At 41.5% G+C, this 19997-nt stretch overlaps 1 protein-coding gene across 6 annotated transcripts in view; it reads left to right on the plus strand.

The window, feature by feature from the left end:
- Positions 1-19997, plus strand: part of LOC143375981 (nucleolar protein 4-like) — a 139485-nt gene that overhangs the window by 92856 nt on the left and 26632 nt on the right. For 5 of the 6 annotated variants that reach the window (XR_013087008.1, XM_076825743.1, XM_076825740.1 and 2 more), the window contains 2 exons: positions 7586-7646; positions 19426-19671. Coding sequence is in view for 5 of the 6 variants with exons in the window: in XM_076825740.1 (XP_076681855.1) it covers positions 7586-7646; positions 19426-19671 (307 nt within the window). In the remaining variant the exon portion in view is untranslated. The remainder of the gene's footprint in view (positions 1-7585; positions 7647-19425; positions 19672-19997) is intronic. The other variant, XM_076825745.1, reaches the window with a different exon arrangement.

Raw genomic sequence — 19997 nt, forward strand, 5'->3', positions numbered from 1 at the left:
CAATTACGGCTGAGGGGATGTCAACTGGTGGCACGAACTTGCTTTCGGAGTTGTTCGTTCCACCGTGATTAGGTTTAGCAATTTTATTAACCGTCGTGAAATTGGGGGGACGCTAACTTGCTTTCCTTTGCCAGGCTTCTTCCAGGGTTTAAGGTAAATGTCCCCAGTATAAACCTTGCCTCGTTCATAAACCACTTATCACCTTCTAAACCTTCTATCGAACATTTATTTAAACGAATATATCGAATTCATCAGTACGAATTCGTGAGACCACCCAATAGAAAGTTCTACCATCCCCAGCATTGATCCTATTTAGTTCTTTTCAACTTTTGGCTGTGTCCAGATTTAAAAATGGCTTCGGAAGAATATTAATTTCACCCATAGTCACGTGAACGAAGAACCAATAACCATTCCAAAAAACGGGTTCGAAAAATATTTCGAGCAACGACATCCTTTGTGTAAGACTACCTACCTTTCTCTTAATTCTGTTTTCCGGTTCTCTCATCATTTGAATTTATTCTTCAGAAATAATAAGACCTACCCCACTACCCTCAGTAAAACACCAGTGATCATACTTTTCTTTAGAATTATCTATGCAAGAAAAAGTAGCTCTTCCTTCAAATTTTCAGACTCCTGAGTTCCACGAAACCCCCACCTCTCCCACCCCCTTCTCCGTTCTCCTCAATCTTTCTAGGGTTAACTCGACGTTTCCTTTCGACTCTAAATGACGTTGGGACGAACTTGCACACCGGCCCCTCCCCCCTTCAGCCTCCCTTCCCCCGTCATTTTTCTCCGTTGCTGCTTCTTGTTGCCTGGCCTCGAAGACGAGCACCGCTCCCCGGCTCGTTTCTCATTCGGCGTCGTGTGCGTCGTCGTAGGTGTACACGGCCGAGCGGGCCGCGCGCACAGCGAGATTCCCATTTATCAGGGTACATCCGCCGGAAGTGGGGCGGCCCGTGCGTAGGTGAGACGGGGAGAAAGAGAGAAGGTGGTCAGAACGGGCCAGAGAGAGAGCAGGCCATAGGACATTGTTCATTAGTACCTGCGACCTCAGGATACCGCGGACCTCTGGTGACATGATTTACGAGCCGGGTTCGGGGCAGACCGTCGACCACAGGGAGCGGTATCGAGCCCCCCGCCCCCCTTGCTGGGGATTTTCGTGGCCCACCGTGGTGAAGCGAGAAACCAGGAAGTCAACGAGAACGAGTGTACCCTGTTTTTTTTAGAGACGAAGTTAGAAACAGTCTCGGGATTGTATATTGGATTTGGGGGATAATTGTAATTTGTGATATGTGGGAATAATAAGTACATAATGAAAGGATATGTAGTAATAATTTTGGGGTTATTTTTTATTTGTATTCTGGACTTGGGAGGAGGAGCTAACTCGTGTAGAGGTGCCCCGTGTTGGACGAAAGAAGTGAATGTTTAATAATTGAAGAGTTCTTGGAGAAAGCACTGTAAATCCCAAAAATCAAATTCTATAGTATAGTATTACCATTGGCATGTAGAACATTTTCCGATACATTTTTTTCTAATTTTAGCACTTACAGTGCTTTCTACAGGGACTCTTCAATTGTTCTTGGAGAGAGGGGAAATGTGGGTATTAGGTTATGGTATACTGTTTACTGAGGATGAAATAGGTTGATTTGGTGTAAATTGTTTTTAAATACAGAATTTTGTTGGAAGAGAAGTGGCTATGTTAGTTGGAGGATAATTTGGGGAGTTGGAATCTGGGGTTTATGACTGACGGCTGATCATAATTTTTGGTACAGAAATTTACTCAAGAAGGTTCACTGTTTTGAAAATAAAAATTCATTTGTAGAGCCTATTTTTGCACAAGTAGAATGCGCAATTTTTATGTTCTGTACTCTTTTTATGCACTCCGAAATTAGTGAGCTGACGATATAAGCCTCTGTGATTTCAGGCTCACTACATCATTTTTCAATTTCATTCAAATCCCCGATATGAAACGCGAAGTGTGATCGATTTAACGTGAAATATCCCGATAAACCAGTCCGCTGAAAGAAAATCTTTGTATCCTGTCAAAGGAACATTTTAATATCCAATCAGCGTACCATTGCTCAATATTGTGGGGGCGTGTTACATCCCAACTCGTTCGATAAAGGGAGACGAAAAACCACTTATTCGTATAGATGTCTGCATCGCTTCTGCTAAAAATTTGTTCACCTCGTGTTTCCCGGACGCCGGTGAATTTTAATCACTGCCGTCAGTGCCTGGACGGGTCGCGGAGATTGAATCAATTAAAATTCTGAAACAAATTACTCGTGTTGGGAAATACTACTGCTTGATCGATCGAATAACGTAACCGGTTATGCTTATCTCTGATAGCGGACGAGTCGCTGGAAAGTTGGACGCGGATCGTTACTCATTTTTTGATACGCGGTATTGGATTGCAAAACTGTTTCATAAAAGGAAGATGGGAAATTGGAGGAAAGGAAGTTGATTCATCGACCACTTTAATTAATTTCAATTTTCTTTGCCTTCGAACAGCTTAAGTGTTCTAACAAATGATTATGGCGATATGTTTCTGTTTTGTTGGTTGCATCAATGAACGTATCTGAAGCCTGAAAGATGCGAGAAATGAACCCAGTAAAAATAGTACCACATTATCAGGTCGATTTTAAGGTATTTGTACCTACTTAGAAATTGTTTCACGCAGAAATTCTCTTGCTCAGGTATTTATACGTGGGAACACTATTACTGAGGAGTAATATTTACATACAAAGAGAGGTTTTCAGGTGACCGCTTCCGATTTCATTGGTTTTCAGGTGTTTCAGTGGACCGAAAAATTACAATTACGCGTTTTTTATTTTGGCCCGTTTGCATATTTAGGGGGTGAAACCACCCCTCAAAGTTCATAAGAAGGGGTAAAAAAGTTCCTATTATTAGTTTGAAGAAGATTATAATATTGTGTATATCGAGTTTTATTTAACACAATATTATATTTTTTAAACTAACAATAGGAACTTTTTTACCTCTTCTTATGAACTTTGAGGGGTGGTTTCAACACCTAAATATGCAAAAAAAAAACAAAATAAGAAACACCCTTATGTAAGGGTATTCATAACACCTACTATCTCATCTAAAGTACTCCTAACAGCCTTAGGTATTCCTAAGTAAGAGTACCCACTTAGGAGTACCTTTCCTAGGGGTATCCTTACTTAGGAGGAACCTGACTTAGGAGTATCTTTACTAAGGGGTATCCTTACTTAGGACTATCACTACTTAGGAGTACCCTAACTTAGGAGTATCCCTACTTAAGCGTACCCTTCCTTAGGAGTATATACTTCTACTTAAAAATACCTTGCTTAGGGATACCCCTACGTAGACATACCCATACTTTAAGAACACTCTTACTTCGGTACATCAGTATCCAGGAATACTCTTTTCCTAGAACAAACTCCCTCAACGACCCTACCACACACACTCGCTCGCAGAACCTCACTATCTCATCTAAAGCCTTCAAGACCAATTTTCCTCCATAATACCCCATATCATTCCCGATCCATCTGCCCTCCAATTTCGTCCACCAGTACCAATCCCCGGATGGTTGTTCGTCGTCACACCGCACGGTCGGTATTTCTTGGTTACATCACTGGCGGTTTTTGCACGGTATGCGCTCGTACAAGTCGGTCGCTCGTCGTCCTACAACACCGTCGGACAAAGTTGTGGCCAGTATCAATTGGCCGTGTATACCAGTCGACCTTCTGCAGTTGCAACACGAGACCTGACACAGATAGTAGAGCCCCGCGATCAGTCCATCGGGCCAGGAATCGCCTGTGCACACGCCTTGCGAAACTGCCGACCGTTCATTTCAGCAGGTAAACCCTGTTGGCGAAGACCCGCGTTATGAATCTACTGTGTCAGGTGTACTGGATGCAGAGTAAGAGCTGCTGGTTCACTTATCTAGACGTTTATTCGACCACTGGGGTACCAAATTGGTAAAGACTGTGATGCAACTGCGCTGAATGGACTTTGTGGTGGAACAGGATATTGTAGGGAGGCAAATTGTACTTCGGCTAGCTACGAGGGCCAGGAACATTATTTTATTGCGCCACTGGGTGCATTAGATAGCCCATGCTGATCTTCGTTTATGATTAGGCTTCGTAAAAGCCCATCTCTCTTTATGCACAGAATTCTAGAGTCATCCTTGGTACAAACCAATCTCAAGCTTGCTACAAACCAGTTCAGCTTCTGTACGCTTGGATCTTCGAAACAGGAGTGCGCACGAAGGAACGAAGGAAAGTATATAGTTGCAGGAATAAGGTTCACAGGAAAATGTACAATACGCGATGTCTTAGGTACAAAATGATGAAACAGGTCGACGTATGTCCTGGCACAAGTCAGCTAATGGTTTTTAGAATGCATAATTGTCTATTAATGACATTTCTGATCTATTGAACATCTTAGATATCTGTGTTCTAACCATGCATTTTGTTTTCGAGCAACGAGTAAAGACGGGCTATATTTGCTGTAGAAAGTTCGGTATTTAATGACCAACATCAACTTTCATTTAATGCTGCAAAATTCATTCTAAAAGTTGTCAGCGCAAAGCTTCTAAATCTTTTGTTCCATGCTACGATGTTAACGTTAGTTCTACATATGTACATCACGTAACCGAATTACACTAACGATTTTAACACGTACTGAGAAACAGGTTTATCACAAGATGAGACTCGATGTCGGCTTATTCATGAATCTGTGCTCTATAATCAATGACGCAGCATCCTAACACGGACATGTAAAATTGCCCTCGTCAAGTACATATTATCATGCCACAAAAAGCAAACTCTTTGGTCGAGATTTCCGTCGCGCAGTTGACACGATTCTCTTTCCTCTAACTTAGGTATTAAATCCAGAGTTTCTTAAGTGTTAGCAGATATACAGTCAGTCGAAACACTCTATCTACACCTATCTTCATCAGAATCAAATTCAAATTTCTGGGGTGTATGTAGACTTCCGTCACTGACGGTTAATCCCTTAAGCCCAAGGACCATTTCGAACGTCAAATTCGTCTAACTCATGACTGACACTTTGTACATATTGTCACATGTTCCAATCCTTCCCCCTTTTTAAACTGACCCAATCTGTGTTCTATAGACACGTCCTAAACATCAAGCATGAGTGGCGAAGACATCCCAGCACTCAAATTGCGTTCAACTGTGGGTTCTCACTAATCCTCATTGTTTCCTTTTGAGTTACTCGCCGAACAACCTGGAGACCACATAAAGAATCAGATCCCGAACTTTCTGTTGCTGTCGAGCATATCTGCAAGGAACTATTCGCCACGGAGCGACGGTTCGTCGCGTCCGTTGGTGACATCAATGCCTGGCAGTTTGGCCGAAGTTGCACACGGCTATTCCCGCAGAAGGCGGCGTGCTCGCGGAGTTACGCTATCGATCCCGAGATTCTCGACGTGCCTCAATCCCCGTCTCCCACGGCACGTCGAGTCGAGGCGTAAGTAATTTGCGTTCAGACGAACCGCGAGCCAGCTCTCGATCCGGGACAATAAAGTCCACGGCCGTTCCGTGGGTGTACGGAAAGACAGTCGGTGTGTTTTTCTTGTGGCGCAATCGCGAAGACAGTGTTGGACAGTGTGCACTGTTGCACGCGGAGCTGATATGTCTAGTAGACTTGTGGCGTCTGAATTTTTTTTGATAATCGAGCATTGTGGGTGGAAGAAAAGTATGTTGGGAAGCTGTCAGGGACATGAGCAATGAATGCACTACTGGGTTTGATTGATAAGACGTCTGTGCGGCTCTAAGTTAGGGGTACTGTCAGGAATAGTCTTACTTATTGCTAGTTATACTCTTGCTTAGGAGCACTTTGACTTAGGATTACTCTTAAAAATATCGTTACGTAGGAGTACCATTACTCAGGAGTAACCTTACTTAGGAATACCTTTACTAAGGGGTGTCCTTATCAGGAGGACCCTTACTTAGGAATACCTTTACTAAGGGGTGTCCTTATCAGGAGGACCCTTACTTAAGAATAGCCTGACTTAGGTATATCTTTACTTAGGTGTACCTTGACTTAGGGGTATCTTTGTTAGGAATACCCTTACTTAGGAATGCGTTGACTTAGGTATACCCTTACTTATGAGTACCTTGACTTATATAGGTGTACCTTTACTAAAGGGTATCCTTACTTAGGAGTACCCTGGAGCAAGGATATCCTTACTTAGAAGTACTCTCACCTAAGGTTATCTTTACTTAGGAGTGCTCTTACCTAGAATTACCCTTACTTAGAAATATTTTGACGCAGTGATAGTTAGGGATACTCTTAGCCTTCGCTTTCAAATAATAGTCAATTCGAATTGAGCAAATGTAATGGATTTTAAGGATCTTTCAAGTAGAAGAGGTAGTGATGGGATAGGGCAAGATTCTATGAATCTTCTTTGGAAGACACGGAGGCTAGGGTGATGCAGCTTTCATGATGTAGATACTACAGTCGTGTTTGTTGCTGTGGGGAAAGTTAGAAGTCTGAAAAATATTAGCTTCAGTGGTAATTCACGTATAGATTGAGGCCTTTTACACAGCAAATCGAATTCTAGAAACATACATATAAGTACTATGGAACAGCAGGAGCTCCGCAGTCAAGACTCAGGTGGCTAAGGACCTATTCTGTATGATTGTTGGATGCTAGCATATAAAATGCAGGTGGATCTATGAAATGCCATAATGAGTAGCGAAAAGTACATCCAGCGACACGTACCTTCAAGGGTATCGCTTCATGAACCACTTGAGTGAGTCCCAAGTATCTCACGATATTTCATCCAGCCGTTACGCTTAGAAAGCTGAGCCGCTTGGCTAGGTTCTTGTGGTTGCAGGCTCTTGACGCTTTGTCTTTGAGCTTGATTCGGTTCTAGCATTTCCACTGGATCTTTTAGCGACTATAGCTAGGGACAGTTGCATACCATGTATATGACATTTTAAAATAACTTTGCACCGAATTGCGCACAATTTGCACATGTCTGTTGGGGGGTGAGACATTTCACAATCGATAGGTAATGGCTTCAAAATTTTTCTTAGCCTTTCTGGCGGCATTAAACAATAATTCTGGTTTGTAGTTCTACTATTAATGAATCTCCTAGTGCCAATGAATCACTTAAGGCTTCAAGTGGCACAGACTTTCACTTGATAGTAGAAAACAGCGCAGAACAATTAAGTTCCTACTTTATCACCTCATCAACACTCACGACAGACACCTAAAGCGATCCAATTTTTAAATCACATTCTAAAAAGAAAACAAAAGAGTACAAAACTGTCATCTTACCGCCGTCAACGCTTCAGGGTGCACAAATCAATTTAATAAGTTACAACTACTCATAGGTTCCACAGTTCGCTGGCATACAGTATAATTAACTCACACTGCGTGTTCGAGAAAACGGCACAAATCGCATAACCAACGCACTTTACTTCTTTCATCATCTCTCATTAGCAATCATCCACCTAGTAGCCGCGTGGCGCAGTCGAGAACCCTTTAAAAAACTATGCGATTCGCCTTTCGACTGCCTGACAAGTGGCAGAACACACTCTAACTACACGTTTGCATCTTGTTGCAGGAAAACATCTCGACCACCAACTCGGAACCGACCGACACATCCGAGGAGGATCACTACTCGAGTAAGCAGAACCTTTCATTACCCATTCTCGTAGACCTTGTCGTTTCTCTATGTGTGTCAGAGGGGATCGAACCTTGCTCCCGCGCGATGCGACCAGAAGAACTTTCCGCGACCCTTGGGCCTCTTTCGTGCAATGCGTGTTCATACTCTCAAACTTTCTGTTTGGATAGGGGGAGATTGTCGAAACGGTGCAAGCCTTCCGTCCAACTTTTCGCGAAACGGAAGTCGAAGTTCGCAAAGATCGGAAACGCTTCGAGTGTTACTCGATGCTGGAGTGTTAACACGCTCACCACGGAGACTATCTTCTTACGTATTTTGGCCTTTCCTGTTTTCTCTTCTTGCCGGAGGATCATTACCATTGTTTGGAAGACGGATGAATTATGTAATTGGATTCTAATTTGCGTTTATTTAAACTCAGTCACCGATGATCGATGTGGAGGACAGGGGTGGTGGTGGAGTTAGGGGTAGAAGAAGGGGTGAAATATTTTTTTTTAAAGTCTTTTTTTCAGGGATTACTTGTCCTTGATTTTGAATAAGGTTTTGTGTCTAAATTTGCCTTTAGTGGAAGTTTATTTGAAACTTGGATTAACTTCTGTGAAAATCAAATTCGAGGTTAGTTCTGTCTGTTTTAGTAATGAATAATGAAAACTAAACGATTATTGTAAAATACCAATTTTATTAATTTGTCTCTTTTACACACCAGTTTGCAATGTACATGTATAATTTGCAATTGCACACAGTATTTTATGTTACATACATTTGTCTAAAATTATAGAGTATTTTGTATTATAATATTACAAGCAGTTTAATGATTGACATGGATCATCGGTGACTCACGTGACGGTGAACGTGGCATCGTTAGGAAAATTTTTTGACAAATTTTTGAAAGATTCAAAAGCTTTGCAAGTGTTAGAAATATTGGAGAATTCGCAGCTTTTGTCACTAATTAAAAACTTATTAATCAAGAAGTTCCTTCAGGACTTAAAAACCTTAACAAAATCCCTATGAATTCTATGGAATCTCTACGAATCAAATCACTATGAAAAATTTCAAAATCTTAAGGGTTGAAATCCTGCAAAATCTTATAAACCTTATGTAAGCTCTAAATGTCTTGAAACTCTTGAAAGTCTTGAAAACTTTGGTGGCCATATTTTTTGGTATTTTGAAATTCTATTCTCTTTCAGACAGTTCCCAAATATATTGGTGAGAAAAGCACAAGTTCATCCCTTATTTTCAATTTAGGATCAAGTTAGACTCAAACTAAGCAGTTATGGAAGTGAAACTAATTGAGGGAGCTGAATATGCGACAATTCTTCAAATATTCTTGAACATTCTAGATTTTTTGCTGAGAAGTTAGGATCAAATTAAGTCATCCAAACAGATTATTAAACATGAATCACTATATCGCCATAGTGGTTCTCAATATACGCGTAACCCTCTGAATGTCATGTACTCCCTAAAAAAAAAAAAAAATCTCTCTAAATATCCAACTAGAGTGTGGTCCACGTCTCCTAGTACTGTACCCCGATGAAAAGAAGTCTGTCGAAATGTCAGAGGGGCAAGAGGGGTTCTTCGCTCGCATTGGCTCCCCCCACCTGTGTCCCGTTTGCTTACTTTGTATTCGTCGACGTTGTCGCGCTGGCCAATAGCAACGATACGTGTACCCTACGCGGGCCTATAGGGATAGGCCATCCGGACCAGACAGTTTCTCGCCGACTTCTTTTCATCGGAGGACAGTACTTACACGAAGCACATATTAAACTTACATACCCCTCCAAAATGGCCCATAGACGGTCAAGCATGCTTGTCAATCCCCAAACTCACACAAGCATTTTGACCATGTACATACATACATGCTCGAAGGCATGCGCATATGATCGAACATGTTCCATTTTACATCATCAATCTTGACGCTTGCGCAATCAGGCTGCCAACGTATACCATTGCTCGGCGACATTTAGTTTATTTGAAAGTAGTCCGTCTGCAAGCATACAAGTTCCTTTCACGTAATTCCTATTCTTTGGTTAACCGAGAATTCCTCATCCTTCGTTAATACCAAAGTTCCAAAACTATTTCCACTGTACGCTCCAAGTGTATCAGTCATGCATAGACTAGCATGTCTGACTATGTTTGGGTCACTTACAAGTGGGCCCAGTTATGCAGAAAGCTACCAACCCTCAATGGTCCGGAATTAAGTAAATTTAATTTGAAGATTTTAATTGTTAAAGAAAAATAGCTTTATTTTAGTTGGGTGTATTTTATATCTTCTTATTGTTACACAATGTTTTCTAATGCGTTATTTAATAGCGAGTGGTGATATTAATATTATTTCATATTTTCTGCAGTTATTATTCTTTAAGCCAAAAATGAAACCATGGCCTGGTAGTTTTAATAATTGTTTAATGTAAGTAAATTGTATATAAATAATTGTTCCATGGGTTGGTAATTTTTCGCAGAATAAAGATCACAAATTTTTTAGACCCGTAATGTGTTACAATAATTTCCTGTCATTTTGAGGTTTGGTTGGTTTCCGCATAACTTGGCGCAAGTAGCATTCCTCTGAGCATCTAAAACTTCCTGGAAACCAACATGTATTCTGAAAAAACCGTGTTCGTCAGCCACCACAACAGCCAGACTCCGTGGAATAAACTGTTCACCGGGTGCGTTGAACCCCGCCATTCTTCGAGGGCGGGACGTTCAATTTGCCGTTCATCGTCCTTTGAGGGTGGGCAGGGAGGATGAGGTCAGGTCGCGGCCGTTTCGGGAATCTGACCCAAATCCGATGGCGGCGTCTCGCGTTTCTGCATTATTGAACGGGCTTGAATGATTCAGACGTCACGCTGCTCCCGTCACCCGCCAAGTTTGTCCGCCAGCTAATAAATCTCTCTCCTCTTTCGTTGCGCCGGGGCTCGAGTGCCCTTCTACGTGTCACTGCTGATCCTCTCGCTCGAGCGAATCGACGCCGCACACCGCAGGGAAATCTGGAGAGGGGCGGGTTACTCAACCGATCGCGAATTTTCGTTGTTGGAGATCGTTCCTGCTCGAAGCTTTTCGATTTGCGGGCGAGTAGAGCATTGGGGAGGTGTATGGGCATGGGCTGGTGGAAGGTGGAATTGTAGGGAGATTAATTATCGAATCCTCGATCGAAACATCGTTCTTTTGATAGCGGAGATGGTAAAGTAGAGGGACTGATGGCTACACCCATTTCTGAGGCTTCTGCTCGGACATGCGCGGTGAAGATCTCACTAGTGCTCGGTGTATGTACTGTTTTGTCAGGGTTCAGTCACTGGTATCTCTTTGTCCCGTCTGTGTTTTGAGCTTCTGAAGGGGGGAGCCTGGTGCAACTAGCTGAAAGTCGAGGCATTTTTCGAGATTTTTTTTTAAAGGAAGTTTTTAATAGATCTTTCTGAAACTTTCAGGATATTGTATTATCAGATTGAGGTAGATAAACAAAAAATTGTATTAAAAAAGAGCGGCAAATAACAGAGTTATATGGGCTTATCCTCAGTCCGTTGGCGACGCAATTGTTCCACTGCGAGCAACGTAGCGTCTACACTGCGTTCCATATAAGAGCATACCGACGCCCCTAACGATTTGCGACCGATCTGCGCAGCTCCCACTATTACCCACGGTCTGAACCGCACGCGATTGGTCGTGGTGGTTTCCAGGGAATAACTGGTACATCCCAAACGCGGGACCTGACCGTGGTCAACGTAAACAACGTCCCGCACGAAAAGTTAACAGAGAGAGAGTGGGGGGCCGTGCGACGGAGAAAAACATAGGCGGTTAAGTGGGGAGTCGGGCGTAGCAACGCCTCCCGAGGGGCGTGCCTGCGCGAAACAGGTATGCTCTAATGTGGAATGCAGTGTACTGTATTCATCTGAAACCAAAACTCGAACAATTTTTGTTTAGTTTATGAGTGCACGCACAAATCGTATAAATTCATAACTTAAAAGATGCAAAGTTGAACAAATGGCGGCCTCTTGAATAAAAAGTTTACTTTTTCTAACGAAATTTTGCCTTAAATGTGTGAAAAAGTTATTTATTTAAATAATGTCATTATACCAATAGCTAAGCTCTGTGAAGAAAACGTTCACAAATATTCGTGCACAAGGTCATGTCGATTGGTTGAATATTTTTGGAGTTACATTGCCCGCAAATTGTAAAATTGTCGGTTCGAGAAAAACACATTTCAAGTTTTCTGGTAACCTGGTGCTCTGTAGCAAAACCGGCTGTATCCGCTTTTATTTTTCGAATTTTGTTTTGCGGATTTGGGAACATATTATCGTGACGTTCAACTATTGATTTATGCAACCAAAAAAATCGGTTTCTTCGCCCCGCTACACCAGGCTCCACCCTTAAGGGGGAATCCTATTCTTTGGACTAAAAACATAGTATAAAAAAAATTTAAAATATAGTTAAAAGGGCGATTAAGATTTTAGGGGAAACGTTGTGCACTACACTTACCTTGATTGCCCATACAAAATTCTGAAAAATGGTAATCAAACGCGCGCTAAACCAGAATACCCCCTTAAGGGTAGGTTCCGGTCTAGAGCCCCAAAAAATAGGTGATCTTTAGGAATTAATTAAAGGAAAACTACTGTATATAATTTAATGGGACTTTTTGCATTGTATTAAGGATGTGTTAAGCTACAGAAATATATTTTTTGTTTTGTGATTAATCATTGCAGATAGCACTAGGGAGTCGTTAAAGTCAAGGCGTCAAAAAATTGATCAAAATCGGTGGGACCTGTATCTCCAAAAGTTATTATCCGATTGAACTGAAATTTTTTTATTTTGAAGAATATACTTCTGGCTAGGGGAGGAAATCAGAAAAATTACAAAAATAACATTTTTTTAGGAAATAACGACACTTGGAGTTTGAAATCACTTCCCCCCTATATTTTTCGTCCTTTCAACGCCTTTGAAAATTATAAATTTTCAATTTTTGTATTTTTGCTGGTTTCCCTCCTAGCCAGAAGTATATTCTTCAAAATAAAAAAAGTTTCAGTCGAATCAGATAACAACTTTTGGAGATACAGGTCCCACCGTTTTGAGAACACTGTTTCGAGAAAAACGCGTTCAAAGTTTTACGTGAGTGCCGAGTGGCCGGGGGTTACCCATGCATTTGCCGCTACTCAAATGCGTATAACTTCGGCAATTTTACGAATTCCAACAAATCCTTTTAAACGCTTATTCCTAAAAGATTGAACATTCGAAAAATGAAATAAAACAAAAATCGACTTTTAGACCGGAACCTCCCCTTAAGAAAGTCTCCTTGGTTGCGTGACGAAAAGAAGTTTGAATGTTGGTTGAATCTTTGAAGCTGTTTCTAGTACAGCTTCCAGATAAGCATGGAACTCGCTGTTCTTTCTGTGTTGATCATCTGTAGTAGAATGTATAGCAGGCTTCGCCAAATTTATTTTCTCACGAAATATGCAGCAGTGAAGATTATGATAAACAGTATGCACCAACTGTATGCGAAATTTCGGCCCAGGTTGGTGACCCAGGCTTCGTACTTTTCCCTCGTTACAATCAGTTAGGTAAGCTGCCCCTTCGCAATAATAAATTTGAAACAAAACAGCCGCGACGTAATTAACATTTTCTCGTATCAGATCGCGTAGCCTTCGATTTAAACAGTTTTCGAGCCATCGAGATAATGCCACGCGAGCAGTTAGCAACCTGTCCTAGGGGAGCGTTCAATAAAGCGACCCGATCGCAGTCTAGCGTTACGAGTGACCGATGCATGTATTTATTAGCATGCACCGACACTTCAACCTCGTAATCTCGTTACCGCGGCCTCTTACATAAAACAGCGAGACGCACTCGCGCACGATAACTTCGCCTCGCTGTTCTGGGAATCGACCGATTAATCCGCCGAGGATCTTCGCGTCCTCCTTCGAGCTGATCCAGCGGCTTCTCGACGATTTCCTTCTCTACGCCTCTAGCGCAAGACCATCGGTATAGTGTACATGGCCGGACAAAGTACATATTTTGAGCTAGTGTAGCAGTCCCTTAACCTTTTAGCGCCGGATGTATCATATATGATACATTCCCAGCATGAGAGAATTTTCCCTCCGAAAGCGGAACAAATTCGCTGTCTGCACCAGATTAGTACACGTTTAGAGTAGCTTTATTCATTGAAGAAATATGGACTACCTGAACCCTGGACTCATTTCATTTGCGCATTTTAACTTCTGAAAAAATGAAAAAAATATATATATATAAATATAAAAATTCAGATCATTTTTAAGGTTAAAAATATATACCTTTGACAGCTCGGAAAATAGGGTCATTTTTGTGATTTTTCTTTCACATAAAAAACGTTAGATTTAAAAATTAAGACATACAGCTTTTTGTGTATAAATTAAGCGGTATTCTCTTTAAAAATAAATTTGATATTTTAAGAAATGATGCCATAGCAGCCCCTTTTCCCAAGGCTTTTTCAAATTTGTGGTTTGTAAAATGTCTCTGAGATTACTGGACTCAGTTGAACAAAACTTTGCGCTAATTTCGCACGAGACTTGGATGGGAAGAAAGCTGAATCTTTATTTTCGTTAATACTTAAGTACAATTCTAGAGTTTCTTGTTTTATGCACTTGAAATTGTTACTCTGAGAAAGGATCCATTGCATAAAATGGGTTAAAGGGACTTTCTAGTCTAAAAGTCGATTTTTTTTTCAGTTTTTGAATGTTCAACCGTTTAGGAACACGTGTTTAAAAGGATTTTTTTAAATTCGTAAAGTTCCCGAAGTAATAGGCATTTGAGTAGCGGCAAATGCATAGGTAACACCCGGCCACTCAGCACTCACGTAAAACTTTAAACGCGTTTTTCTCGAAATTGTGTTCTCAAAACGGTGGGACCTGTATTTCTAAAAGTTATTATCCGATTCAACTGAAACTTTTTTTATTTTGAAGAATATACTTCTGGCTAGGGGGGATACCTGAAAAAATACAAAAAGTTGAAAAATTATAATTTTCAAAGACGTTGAAAGGACGAAAAATATAGGGGGGAAGTGATTTCAAACTCCAAGTGTCGTTATTTTCTAAAAAAAATGTTATTTTGTAATTTTTCTGCCCCCCCCCTAGCCAGAAGTATATACTTCAAAATAAAAAAGTTTCAGTCGAATCGGATAATAAGTTTTGGAGACACAGGTCCCACCGTTTTGGATCAATTTTTTGACGCCTTGACTTTGACGACTCTCCAGTGCCGACTGTAATGATTAATCACAAAACAAAAAATATATTTCTATAGCTTAAGATATCCTTAATACAATGCAACAAGTCCCATGAAATTATATATAGTAGTTTTCCTTTAATTAATTCCTAAATATCATGTATTTTTTGTGCTCTAGACCGGAGGGTCCCCTTAAGAAGCCTTGAAATAGTGGATCGAGTGTTGACAGTTTCGTTTCACAGTATTTAGCTTCCTTTACCTTGTAGTGCAGGCATTAGGCACCTAATAAAAATGAATAAGCGTCATTAGGTGTAATATTATTAGTGGAAAATCTTAAAGAATTGACGAATTTCAATTTAGAAAACCAAATTTCAGAGTGTTTCGTAACGATTGAGTCGACTCACGCACCTTCCTTCTCCCACGAACATGTTACTTCTGGAGTCCGGATAAAATTCCCATCACAAACTAACATTGCACAGTCATGGAGGCAACTACGAATCCAGAAAAAAACGCGTCAGAGAAAAATCACGTATTTATTAACAGCAAAAGTTAGCTGCACCTAAAACTACATTTCTTAAAATTACTCCCAACTCTCCAAATTTAAATCCGCGACACCCGAAGAGCAGAGGCATCGAATTAAAAATAATAAGGGACTTATCCACTTCATTCCCAACTTTTCCAATACGACCCCCTAATTCGAAAATAATTCCCACAAAAATCTTGAACGAGAAGTACATTGATCGGGGAAAAGAATAAAATTCTGTCGATTTCCAGCCAAATGATGAAACACATAAACAAATGAATTCAATTGCTCCGTTTCATCAACCCCGATTGGCTGCTGGATGCACTCCAAGCACCGCGCGAGTATCGATTGTTACTTGAAGAACGACCGCGGAGCCGGCGTAACTTCACAGCTCGTCCAATGAGCCTCCTTTACGCACCGAAAAATCTCCCATCGGGGAAATTTCGCGCGGAACTTGTTGCGGGAGCGTGTTCACCTTCTCGGGCACAAGTGTCTTCGCCCGTGTGCGTGGCGAGACGGGATCGATAATCGGGTGTACGTGTACAATCGGGATAGGGTCGTACCCATTGGGCATGAGGTTTTAATTGACACTCGACGAACTCGCTGTCGCACTTGTGAGCCGCGTTTACCACGCCTCTGTAGTGCTTCCTTTATGCAACGCGTGCAGCGCGCTGCACTTAGCTCCCTATTGTTGCCCGCAGCAGGTACGGGGTGCGGGCGAAAAAAATATTCACACTCCTGACCTTTACCCTTCCGAGCCCGAATTCGCTGCGAGGGAAGGAATTGAGTTCCTGTCGGAAACTAGTGGTGTATCGATCTTCAACGAAGTCAGGGTATATAAAAATCATGGGAGGGGGTGGGAATATTTGGTTTTAGGTAACGTTAGCTTGGACGGCTTTTTGGAAGAAGCTTACTTGAATTAAAGGGTAAGGGGAACTGGGGATGCACACTTTTCGTGATTTTGCGATTTTGTAGCTTATTTTGTTGGTGGCAACTGGGATTACAGAACTGTAGTATCACAAAGGGTTGTTAAAGATTTTTTATACTGGCTAGAAACAAGAAGTCTTTTCCCCACCCTTTGCATAAGCACAAGCTTCTGTCGTCGAGGTAAAAAAAGGAATTATTTAAGAAAATTAAATTCATTGAACCTTGTTTCTTTACTTGTGGACTAAAATATTAAAAGTTAATTTTCTCGACAAAGCTGTTTTGTGACATTCTCAGTTTTTACCCCTTACCCTTCAATTATGAATGCCTGCATAGGATTTTTCGAAGAAAGGAGAAAGTAACTTTTCATTTTTAATTTCGTTTGCTGCACTACTGTAATTATTTCTTAAGTCCGCAGAGTCCAGGATAAATGATACACTAGCTTTACTACTCGAAAGTAAAGGCTTCGCTCGAAATTTAGATTCTGATTTTATAAAAGAAAACAAATTTTTTTGTTTTTTTTTTTGAAAATAGTCATATTTATCTGGATTAGCCGGGCATAATGAGCTGAGGTAGATTTCGTCACCCCAGAGTTTATCGTTCGAAAGTTTTTAGGCGACAGACAAACATACAATACACTCTCTGCTTTATAGTATAAGATAAAGCTCATAAAGTTACTCGTTATGTTAATACACTTTTCTATAATTTTCACGTCGTTGACTAAATATCTCCCCAGCATCAATAATAGTTTATTTTTAACGTTAATACCATTGCCCTCTTATAGCGTTTTTTTTTCCAGAATCTGCTTGTGAATCCATGAGAACACCAGTCTCAAACGATAATTACATTTGCATCTCCAACGGGAAGTAATAGAAGACGGTTCCCTAGTTTATTCCCATGAATTTTAGTGGTATTCTACCACTTAGAAGAACACCTTAACACCACAGATTAGATATTCGTCTAATTGAGTCGACCAGGTTATTTAATTGAATTAAAAATATGAACAAATAAATAACAGGGCTTCCCTAAACCTTCCCTTGCATTTCTTCTCGTAATTCGCTCCTATGAGACATTTATTCCAACATGAAATCCTGCCAGAAGTTGCTCGATTAGCCTTGCTGAGGCCATCAGAAGGTCTAAGATAAAACGTGAGTTTTTAGTTAGGTCTCTCATAGTTGAAAAAGCACAGAAATGTCACACTTTAAATTATTTAAAAATCCACACAACTTGAATCGCGTGGTCCAGTCGCCGCAGCGCCCTCTGTTCAATATTCACGCGATGGTATTTGTTGACGTGACCCGATAAAAATTCAGAAAACGTAGCAGGACGCGATAGGTTACGAAACTGTTAACGCGGCGGCAATTTCTCGCGACATACCGTCGAGAATTCGACGAATGCCAGCGGGTTTCGATAGTTGCACCTGTTGCGCCGTCGAACGTGGTCCGTAAACGGGGGAGCGTCGATCGATCGAGAAACGAATCGACGTTGGCGATGGTAAAGCGCGCAAACGCTTGGCACGGGCTTCGCGAATCTTTTGTGACACGAAATTGGGTAATCGGTGGCATTTTTGGTATTTTATTGTATCCATGGTAACGCGACTCACGCGCACGAGATGAGATGAATTTTTTTTAGATTTGTTTGGGGATGTACTGGTGGTAGAATTGGAAGAAAGGTGGTTCTTTGCCTAAAACTCAGTATTGCAAAATACACTTTATGGTACGGGATGTCCTTTTTAGAAGAGGCTTTAAAACTCTATTGGGTGCATGAAAATGTTGGTAATAGTACTTCTGTGATTTTTGGCAAAAGTAGGGGTTGGTTTCAATGCAGTGGACTTGATAATATATGATTTTATATAGTGTAGTCCTTTTTCGAATGTTGACAACTGATTGTCAAGTTTCTGAGGAACCTCTTGAACTGATAGACGATTTCAGTGGGAATGAATGAATCAGAGCTATTAACTTGATAGTACTTTGATAAGTAACAACGTAAACTGTGCATCCTAGTATTTACATAATATTGGTCGCCTAACCAATTAAAGTATAAACAACTCATTGAGAGGGTGCAGCACAAGTTTCTTAGGTTCGCTGCATGTAGGCTAGGTCAAAGTATGTCAGCTACAGACCACGGTTACATCCCAGTCATGAAGCATTTGGGTCTGCGATCCCTTGAGTTTAGGAGAGCTGAGGCGGACTTGCTTTTCCTTTTCAAGATTATCAACAGCCTTATTAATTGCCTCAACTATGCTGCTATGAGATCGTTTAGATTCACACGGACTTTTCTTCCACAGCAATATACTTCCACAATCATCAACTCGGACCCTGTAAACCGCATTTGTAGTGTATTCGATGTTGACATAAGTAGCTTCAGAAATTCGGTTCATGGAAACCTGCAAAACTTGTGATTTGTCTGACTGAACTGTAATATCCATTATGTACACTAATGGGGACTTATCCCCGTTTATGGAGCTCTCCCTTTGTGCTCTACATTTAGTGCTTTTTAATGAGAATCAACTACGTCATTTTTTTCTAAACACCACTCAACCTTACTTGTCTCAGCTAAGCAATCGTTGAAACACTCCGTTGAAACATATTTACCCTAACTCCCCCTTCAACAAACCAAAATGTCACCATTTCGACTATTTATATCACAGAACGTATCTCATAAAAAAGTTCCCATTCATTGTACAAAACGTATATTATTACATCACTATTACCGTAAGATCTAGAAAGCACTAAGCACGTTCCAGGGCCCTAACTGAAGCCTATGCCACCCACGCCTCACCCACCACACGAATCAACGACACCTTCGAATCAATGTTCAAGGCCACCTCCCATCGAAATTTCACCGCCCCACTTCGTCGCGCAGAGATCACCCTGAGACTCACTCCCAGTAGCGAAACACCACGTAACGGTCGGTCGAGCACTAGAAATTGCATACACGTGTATCTCGCAGCACCGTGGCAACGAAAAGCACCACGTCCAAGCGAACCCCTCCGCGTGTAAGTCGCACCGCCGCGAGACCATAGTGACCCGCGCCTGGTTCGCTGGAGCGGAAATTGAGAGAAAGAGAGAGAGAGTGAGCCCTCCCCCATCCATTGGTACCATCTCCACCGTGTTAATCATGCCCTGAAACCAATTGGCACTTTTAATTTCGGCAGGCGCGCTCATGAAAGACGCGGAAAAGCTGAAGCTGATGCTGCTCGCGTGGAATTATAATCTTCAACAGCAGGCACAGGCTCAGGCCCAGGCCCAGGCTCAGGCCCAGGTACAGGCGCAGGCGGCCACTGCGGCCCTCTCGCCAAATAACTCCTCGACAACCACGGCCACCACCGTTGGCACACCCGTCACCAGTCAATCGGCCATTTCCACGGCAAACAACACCATTAACAACTCCACACTTACAGGTAACGCCCTTATTTCCATCGACCGCGATCGACCGAATTTCCCGCCATCGGATCGTTAAACGAATGGAAACGAATGCGCTTCCCACGGTCGCGCCTCGGTATTTCTTAACGGCGCAGGGGTTTGCTTTGAAACGATTGGTTGCGTTCGCTATCGGTAGAGGGGGAGGGGATTGGCTTTTTTTTTTAGTTGCGACGGTATTTGTAAGAGATTTTCAGTATTTTGTGTATTTATTATTGGCATGAATAGAGGAGTACAGTTTTTTTTTTTTTAGTGGATAGTCGTGGTGTTTTGTTCTTAAGATTTTTGTTATTTTTCATTTTTTTGG

This window comes from Andrena cerasifolii, chromosome 13 (genome assembly GCF_050908995.1).
Source record: "Andrena cerasifolii isolate SP2316 chromosome 13, iyAndCera1_principal, whole genome shotgun sequence".
NCBI lineage: Eukaryota > Metazoa > Arthropoda > Insecta > Hymenoptera > Andrenidae > Andrena > Andrena cerasifolii.